Here is a 9,568-nt window from a genome sequence, read left to right on the forward strand (position 1 = left end):
CTTCCATTCAAATGTTTGGAAAGTAAAGAAAAATAATGTAAAGAAATTGATACTTTTATTTAGCAATGATGACACATTAAATTGATCAAAAGTGACAGTAAGACATTTATAGCATTAAAAAAGGTTTAAAGGTTTCTATAAAAAATATTAGGCAGAAAACATTGATAATAATAATAAATGTTTCTTGAGCATTAAGTCAACATATTATATATATATAAATATTTTTAAACAAAACTTTTGAACAGTAGTGAACGGTATTTAGCATAACAAAGCTTGAAATTGAATCAAACAAATGATTTTCATTACCGTTTTAGACCTTTTTTTCCCCACAACGCAAAACAATCGCAACAACGCAACAAAATCTCAATGGTACTCAAAACTGGCTTCATTCTCTTTGTACAAAAATATAAAAAATTATATAATATATAATAAAGTAATTTTTATTTCCTTTTATTTTGAGGTGAAATTTTCCCCAGGAATTTCTTTATGAGATTCACCCTTTTAAAGTCCACTGCATTGATCAAAGATCCACTGGGAGATTCATCAAGATGGAACACATGCTGTATATGGGAGAACTGCATGGATGCTTTACTGAGTGTATTCTTTACCACCTCTTAAACCACTCATTGCTGTGTGCTAAGATGAAAGGACGAACAGGCACATGCTCTATAGATGTAATTAACTAATGTGTCCTCACCAGACGGAATCTGAGAAGCAAGCAGGTAAGTAGGTAGTCATTTAACTCATGCTTTTATCCAAAGTGACTTACTTATTTCAAGGACAATCCCTCCAGACATTAAGTGTGTTGCTCAAGGACACAACAGTGACCGGCAACCTTTTGATTTACTCTGAAAATCCTGATCCTTTGGCACTATGCCTCACCACATAAAACTAAATAGACAGACTGGACTTCAAATTTGCCATGAAATAAAAAAAATACTCTAATTTTCTAAATGTATATTGTTAATCTTAATATGAACAATTCATCCATGCATATTTCATTGTTTTGTTTGTTTTTTTACCTCGTAATTTTTCATCAAAATGTTATAACTCAAAACCGACAGACTTCTCTCTGGTGAAGTAACTCACTTCTCTAATGAGTTAATTCGCTTTCTTGCAATAAACTGCAAACTCACATTCAGATCTACCTCTATCAAATCACCAACCGATTGATAGAGCCATGTCCAAACCATACATTTTTTGAACATGACAATACAGAAGAAAGGATGTTTTTTCTTTGTGACTTCATATCGTCATTATATTGCCTTTATAATGCTTGCGCTGTCGCATTTTCAACCATTTTATTAAATTAACGTATACTCACAAGATCTTTAAATAGAGAATTTGTACATTGAGATCATAATATAACCAACCAGTTTTTTTAAAAGCTGATTTATTGATAATTTAATTTCCAGTTATACCTAAAATATGTGCACAAAACTGAATCTCATAAAATTTCAATGTATTCAAGTAGAACAGACTTCTACTTTTTGTTTCTAGCGTAGAACTACCTGTGAGGCTTCTGCAAATCAACAGAACATCAGCAAAAAAAAAAAGCCGCAAATAAATAATTAAAGAAATAAATCAATGAGTAATTGAAAATTAGTGGTGACACATTGATCCAGCCTGCCCGGCTGGTGTTAAGTGGGTCTGTCTGAATGAGACGGCCACCGCTAAAAGACAGTTTAAAGCGTAATTGATTTTTGTTTCCAACGAGTCAAGAGTCACAATGAGCTAATAATGTGGGATGATGAAGATCACTCGCCTTTCTGTGTTTACTCTCCACACGCTGACTTGACAATGCAATCTAGTGTATGGACACACGACAAGCGTATGCCATGACAAGTTTCACAACAAAATTGAGAGGAATATTGCCTTAAGTTTTATTCTTATCCAACTGAAAAAGAACTACCTAAAACTTCAGTGTTCTAATTCACCCTAATAAATCAGGGGTGCACATAACTGGTACGCAGGTACGCATGCGAGACAAAAATCAGGAATGCGTAATGCCACTTGTGTTACTACGCACCTTTGAGTACTTTAAGGGTAACTGTCGCCAAAATGCAACCTAGGGTCTTTTTGTTAATCTACAAGAGGCAAACTTTCGTTTAAAAGCATAATTAGAATAGAAACGCCAATTTTAAGTTTGACGGTATTTTCGTTTTCGGTCAAATTGCCTTTTGAATGGGAGAGCTAGGGGCACGTATATGAATCAAAAATCGCTATTTTTAAAACACTAAGAAGGCTCGACACAACATGAAACTGTGAAGTATCACCAAGGGGCTCTACACATGAACTCGAGCATTGAGAACATTGTTTGTGTACACAGAGTTTACTAAAAAGAAAGATTTAACAACTCACTGTAGCTGTGTCCGTCTGCATTTTGTCAGTCAAAAATAGTCGATCTCCGAATGCGAATGAACTGACTCTGAATTTTAGTATTGTTTCTTATATGAGGAACCTTTTTCAAATACAAGGTCAATATTGATTTTCACGACAACAAATTATCTGTGAATTTATATGGAACTAAGCTTTAGGAGCTTTCCATCTTTACTCTCCTCCCTGTTAAAGGAGAACTCCGGTCAATTTTAACATTGAGCTCAATTTTTAGTAAATTTGGAGTGCTGTCAATACAGAGAACAACGACAAAAATCGGTGTTGCCTACACTGTGTTATCCTATTTTTAAAATTTGCACCCTATTGACTTGAATGGGGCAAGTTTTAAACCTGCTTTTATCCTCTTAACATCCTTGATGTGTCATACAAGTGCCCAGCCATGTTGAGTGATTCCTTCAGAGTGAACACGAGTGAATCTGACTGCATTAGATGTGAAAGATATGAATAAAAATGATGTTAATTCAGCCAGCGCAAATACCTGTATTTAGTTCCTGTTTTCGGTGGAAGTCCAAAGTAGTCGATTGTCGAGTTCACGCGCGTGATCATAGTAACTAAACCTATGCGCGTGAACTCGACAATCGACTACTTTGGACTTCGACCGAAAACAGGAACTAAATACAGGTATTTGCGCTGGCTGATATAACATCATTTTTATTCATATCTTTCACATCTACTGCAGTCAGATTCACTCGTGTTCACTCTGAAGGAATCCAGCAACATGACTGGGCACTTGTATGACACATCAAGGATGATAAGACTAAGAACTGGTTAAGTTTAAAACTTGCCCCATTCAAGTCAATAGGGTGTAAATTTTAAAAAGAGGATAACACGGTGTAGGCAACACCGATATTTGTCGTTGTTCTCTGTATTGACAGCACTCCAAATGTACTAAAAAATGAGCTCAATGTTAAATTTGACCGGAGTTCTCCTTTAAGTTGCATTCGGAGATCGACTATTTTTGACTCCGTGAAGTCTAATGAACGCGATGGAAACTAAACAATCAAATAACAATTCAAATAATTTTTTTCCAAAGATGTTTTCTATCATTTTAGGTAGGGTTTTTTTCACGCGGATGTAAATTTAAGTGTTCGTTTTTTTAAATACGTTTGGTTTTAGTTAGTTATTTGATTCTATAAAAACGGGAATGTTTTTGATTGACGGCTGTGGCCACGCTACATATGGGGTGAGTACCTAACACCATCTCCTGGTACTCACCTGAGTAACTCACTGAAAAAGTTATGTGCACCCCTGCTAATAATAATCCATTGGTTTGGACTTTCTAAAGTAAATGTAACTAATAATTCAGCTGGATGACATTTGCATGAATTGGATGGCATATTCTTCTATGGATATAGATCCTATTACTCGGAATTTATACACATTTCTATATGTAAAACCTTTACATTTGCAAAAGTGAGTGCACCTTAATGTTATTTTGTCTAAGTTAGATCAGGCTCTGCACTGCAAAAGGAGGAACTGAATATTGAAATATATTCTAAAATTAATTTTTCAAAACTTTGTGCAAACATTTGAGATCAATATTTGAGTTTTTGGTGGCAGAATGTGGGATTTCACCTTCATGCACGGTCACGCCACAGTTGTCACACTGGATGATCTCATCCGCATCTTCGCTGTTGTCTCCCAGACACACGCAGCAGATAAGGATGTGCTCCATCCGCTGGGCGCTCCAGGTCTGGGGCCGCTCCAACAGAGAGTCCTGAGGAAGCAACGGATAACTTAGCAATCCAACTCAAGTTAGGAATGTTACAACTGATAGGACAAGTCCTCTACCAAAGTCCAAATATCTTCCTCTGAAAACAGTTCTCGGATCAGCGTGGAAAAAACCTGAGACAAAAGTAAAGCCACTCAAAAGCTTCTGCTCTAATTCCACCTCTGAGATTGGAAGATTAGCCAATCCTATAAACTGAAGTTCTCAGATAAGCCCATTCACAAGGATTGCTCTTTTGTATCAACAATCTGATGCTATGTGCGCCAATGACTGGATTATCTGATTGCTTTCCTAAATGCACAATAATACAATTGCATCTGAGAATTCAAGCTGGTTCCTTTTCATACAGCTAAACTTTTGGACAAATTTAAACAAGTGGATAGATCAACTATTTGATCACACTAACTGTGAGAAATAGGGCACGCATATTGCCAGTTTTCAGTAAATGATGGAGACAGATGGCTAGTTTATTTAGAAATTAAATCTGAACAGTACTTCGTAAAGCTATTTGCATTAAAGAGTTAGTTCACCCCCCAAAAAATACAAATAAAATAAATTACACACCCTCATGTCATTCCACATCCCTAAGACTCCCGACACAAGGGTGAATAAATCATGAAAGAATTACCGGTAAATATTTTGGCTGACCTATTCCTTTAATTGTAGGGTGGTGGAATATAGCCTAACCGAATCTCAACAAAGCATTCTACAGCATGAGGTAAATATATCTGAACAATCGTGAATGAGAATATCCTTGGAAGATTGCAGCAAAACAATATTTGATAAATACATACGATAAAGTCCATAAAGTATGGAGAAAATAATATTGAGCATTCTGAAGAATGTAGAATTCATGTTTTTTAGTATGAACAAAGTAAATAAGGTGTTGCTCTATCTGATAATTACAAGTTACTTATTTAATGTAAAGAATAAAATATTTTAAAAGAAGTCTTTAATGCTCACCAAGGCTCCATTTATTTGATCATAAACAGTAATATTGTGAAACATTATTACAATTTAACATATCTTATTACTATTTTAAGAGTTTTTTTAAAGATAGCTAATTGACTACTGTGATGCAAAGCTGAATTTTCAGCATCATTACTCCAGTCTTCAGTGTCACATGATCCTTCAGAAATCAATCTAATATGCTGATCAAAAAAAAATTATAATTACCAGTTGTACCGCATAATATTTTTTATAAAGCTGTGATCCCGTGATGCAGTTTTTTTTTAGGATTTTTTGATGAACAGAAAGTTTAAATGGTCAGCAGCTTTTGAACAGTAGTGCAATATCAGAGGAGATTGTACCTCATTGCCCTTCCCATGGGATGTGCTGTGGCTGTCATTGGTCTCCTCCTCGTCAAACGCCCCAGTGTTCTTGCCTGCTTTTCTCTTTGGTTTCTTCCCTTCTTCATCACTATCACTGCTACTAGTTTCATTTTCATCATCCTCATTGTCCTCTTCATCACTACCACCATCATCATCATCATCCTCTTCATCACTCCCTTCTTTCTCCTTGCCAGATGATGCCTTGCCTTTCTTTTTTCCTTGCGTCGGCCTCCAGTCATTGTCATCCTCACTGTCATAATCATCCATTTCGTTTAGCTCTTCCATCGTAGTGAAGTCCAGCATGGGCCGGTTTCGTCGGAGGTTCCATTTTTTTGGCTCTCCTGAGGCCTCCTCGGCGGTACCACTACCATTTGGTTCTGTATCTGAGGATTTTTCTCCTTTCCTGCGATTCTTGGAGGTTCCCTCTGTTTCTTTGCTGCTGGTCTCCTCAGAGAAAGTTTGTTCCTTGGCTTTTTCCTCTTCTTCAGTGTCTTCATTTAAATCTTTGGTCTCTTCGTCATCTATGCCCTCTTCATCAGCTGAGCCAACAGCGTCAGAGTCGCTCTCAGAGCCCGCAGCGCTGTCATTTGAGCCCTCCTCATCACTCCCGTTGCCAGTGCCCTCTGAACCTGGGACACAAGAGAAATTAACTTGTGCAGAACAAAACATACTTCAGATGTGATGCAAAAAATACTCTGCTGACAGCAAGCTTCTGTTTCATGTACAATGGATCAACAATTTATACATATTTAAAATGACAAAAATATATATAATATAACTCAATATACAACTAAAGAAGTTTTCAAACAGATTCTTACCTTTTTAGGATTAAATACATGGATCACAAAATATATTTATACATAGCTAATAATGGTTAAAATTTTGTGTGGTTGGGTTTTATATATATATATAAGTATATGTAGTTGTTGTTGTTTTTAAATCTAATGGATTAAAGCAGCCTTGCTGCTGTGGTCACTTTCAGTTCTTATTTATCACAACGAGATTTCAATATGTACATTTCCTATTGTATTTGTTTACCTTGCTACATGTTGAATCGTAAATACCAAAATAATATTAAAAACTGTTATTAAATCAGTTGAATGAGTGAACATTCAACAAACATAAAAACTCATCCTTTCATGTAAAATTAACGACATGCATTTACCATGTATTTTAAACCACCATGACCTATAAATGTGAAGTTGGTAATTTTTTGCATTTGTATAAAGCATATGGCAATGATATATTACCCAAAAATTTTAGCGTGATTAATCTGACCAGAAATTTCATACAGCAAAACGTCAAGACCCAAAGGGGTCAAAGTGTTAGAATTTCATTATCAGGTTGCAGATATTTCTGCACTTTGGTTGACAGCAGCTTGATGGGATAGCTAGCTTTGCGTTAACCTCCAGTCTGTCATGGTGATATGGAGCCATTGCTTATGTGACTCCAGTGTTAGTAATGCATTACAGGAGGTCTAATCTGCAGGCAGGGGGAAAAAACAGTGACACGCGTGGTGATGAAGGTCTCATCTCCACCTCAGCAGCTGTTTTCATGACAGGTGAGAAAACCCAAGCAGGGCCCCAAGTCTAAAATGGCTGTGTGCAACTATCAGTTATGATTTGATGTAACTATCAGTTATGATTTGACTTTTTTAACTGTATTAAAGGGATAAAAATTCTGTCATCATTTACTCACCCTCAAGTTGTTTCAAACCTGTATTAATTTATTTCTTCTGCTGAACACAAAGAAAGATATTTTGAAGAATGTCAGTAACCAAACAGTAGTCTGTACCCATTGACTTCCATAGTATATTTTTTTCCTACTATGGAAGTCAATGGGTACAGACTACTGTCTGGTTACTGACATTCTTCAAAATATCTTTCTTTGTGTTCAGCAGAAGAAATAAATTAATACAGGTTTGAAACAACTTGAGGGTGAGTAAATGATGACAGAATTTAAATTTTAAAGTGAACTATCCCTTTAAGACTAGCCATCACTACTTGTCATTATTTTACAGATCTAATTGATCCACAATCCCACTTTTTGACATTTCTAGTATACCCTACTACACATACATCGATGTGACAAGGTGTTTTGAGACTATTTTTTTACCTGATGCATCTCCAACTTCAAAATCACTGTCATCTGAGCTGTCATAGTCCAGAGCATCCAGCAGAGAGTCAGCCAAAGGCTTCACCTGCCGCCGCTTCGACCCCCGATCCACTAGTTAAAATGAGATTTAAATGCATTTTATACTTCATAAACACTATGTCAGTGTTAAAACCAAAACTACAAAATGTTAATTGAAATAAAGATTGTATGTGTGTAGAAATCACTAACTGAAATAAATGTCTAAGAACTAAACTTACAAAAACTGAAATAAAAAGTAGTAAAAAAAATTGTAATACAAACTAAAGTAAAAAAAACTGAATCAATAAAAATTAATTTAATTTAAAATATCAATAAATAGTATAAAAGTAAGTAAATAATACTAAAATAACAATGAAATAAATGTACAAGGAAAACATCTAAAACAATTACAATTGTAAAGACTCTTCAACATCTGTAGGACCTCCCAGCAGAATGAGCTAAAACTGTCATTTTTTTGCACCAAAACTGTATGGATGGATGGATGGAAATGCATTATTTTAAACAAATTATCAAACAAAACATGCACCAAAAGTTTAGAAATTAAAACGGTCACACAGCTAGACTACTACACAGACAGACAGACAGACAGACAGACAGACAGACAGACAGACAGACAGACAGACAGATAGATAGATAGATAGATAGATAGATAGATAGATAGATAGATAGATAGATAGATAGATAGATAGATAGATAGCGTAATACCTTCCTACCATGTAAACATTGTCTACACACTTGTGGTTTCTGGCTTTAAATGTATGTCCACGTTGTTTAAACAAACTACTAATACTAATAAACTGCTTACTAATAACGACAGACAGTGTCTGTATCTCAAAATCACGTGAAGTACAGTTCACTTCACTTCACTCACACATGATGTTGGCTAAACATGCAGCACAGGTCTATGATGCTGTCACGGCAGCTCGCAGAGAAACAGTCTGTTTGCTTTTCTAAGCTGGATAAAGAAGCTAGTTTCCTGGAGAGACGAAGACGCACTGTGCTTTATAATCTAGCATAAGGTGAACAATGCGTAGAGCTGCTGATATTTCATAAGTGATGCTATGTGTTTGTAAAGCTGAATGATGGAGAGAGCAACTTCACAACAGTTAGCCAGCGAGCTAACGCAGCTGTAGCTTCGTGCTATCTATTAACGCTTGTTTCTTTTATTTCACACCACATGTTGTAAATTCTGATGGTGATTATGTTGTGCTATTTTTTCTCTTTCAAAATGTATAGTGTAACAGCGAGGATTACTCACTTTATAGGATTTTCGCGTTTGGATAGCTTGGACAAAGGTACAACGGACGCCTCTTCAGCTCATGTTCTGCGTAGTACGTCTACGATATTGCGTATCACGTGTACACATTGTGCTGACGTTCAGCTCACAAGGTAGGAGTTGGAAACCATAGCAACCCGCCGCATCAGATCACACCAGAGAAAGGCTTGCCAAATGCCATTGCCTTTGCATGTTCTCCAAATGATCCACAATCACGTTGGTTTAATGTTTATTAAGCTGTCATTTATTAAAGTAATTTGAAAAAATACTGTTTATTTTTATTATTTGGAACAAATATAGAAAAATGTGTTCCAACCATAACACACTAAAAGAAAAACGATATCTTATGACTTTGACGTATGTTCCGATTTGCATTCATTCTTCATTCATTCAGTCCATTCTTCATCAGTGGTTGAGAAACAAGTTGCTTATTGAATTCAGTTTGAGTCTTTATTCTCAAATTGCTCTCAAATATTTGTTTCCCCTAAAAAGTTTCTAGAAGAAAAATGTATTTAACTAAACACAATTGGAATCACTAAAATGACACATTTCTGGTTAAAACAAATATTAAAACAATCACACATTTGCAGAATAACAAGGATATGTTACGAGACTGGAAATGACAGTTTTTGGCTTGTTTTGAGAGCGAGGCTTGTTTCTGTCGTCCTCTGTTGACTTTGC

At 35.7% G+C, this 9,568-nt stretch overlaps 1 protein-coding gene across 4 annotated transcripts in view; it reads right to left on the bottom strand.

Moving 5' to 3' along the window:
• The window catches only part of phf14 (PHD finger protein 14), a 78,898-nt gene extending 69,864 nt beyond the window's left edge, over positions 1–9,034 (bottom strand). For all 4 annotated transcript variants that reach the window (XM_079590464.1, XM_079590463.1, XM_079590465.1 and 1 more), the window contains exons 1-4: positions 8,870–9,034; positions 7,573–7,683; positions 5,437–6,086; positions 3,973–4,114 (exon numbers count right to left, since the gene is read on the bottom strand). In XM_079590464.1, coding sequence (XP_079446590.1) covers positions 3,973–4,114; positions 5,437–6,086; positions 7,573–7,683; position 8,870 — 904 coding nt within the window. In that variant the 5' untranslated portion in view covers positions 8,871–9,034. The remainder of the gene's footprint in view (positions 1–3,972; positions 4,115–5,436; positions 6,087–7,572; positions 7,684–8,869) is intronic.
• Between the last annotated feature and the right edge of the window lie 534 nt (positions 9,035–9,568).

This window comes from Phoxinus phoxinus (assembly GCF_949152265.1).
Source record: "Phoxinus phoxinus genome assembly, chromosome: 19".
Taxonomy (NCBI): Eukaryota; Metazoa; Chordata; class Actinopteri; order Cypriniformes; family Leuciscidae; genus Phoxinus; species Phoxinus phoxinus.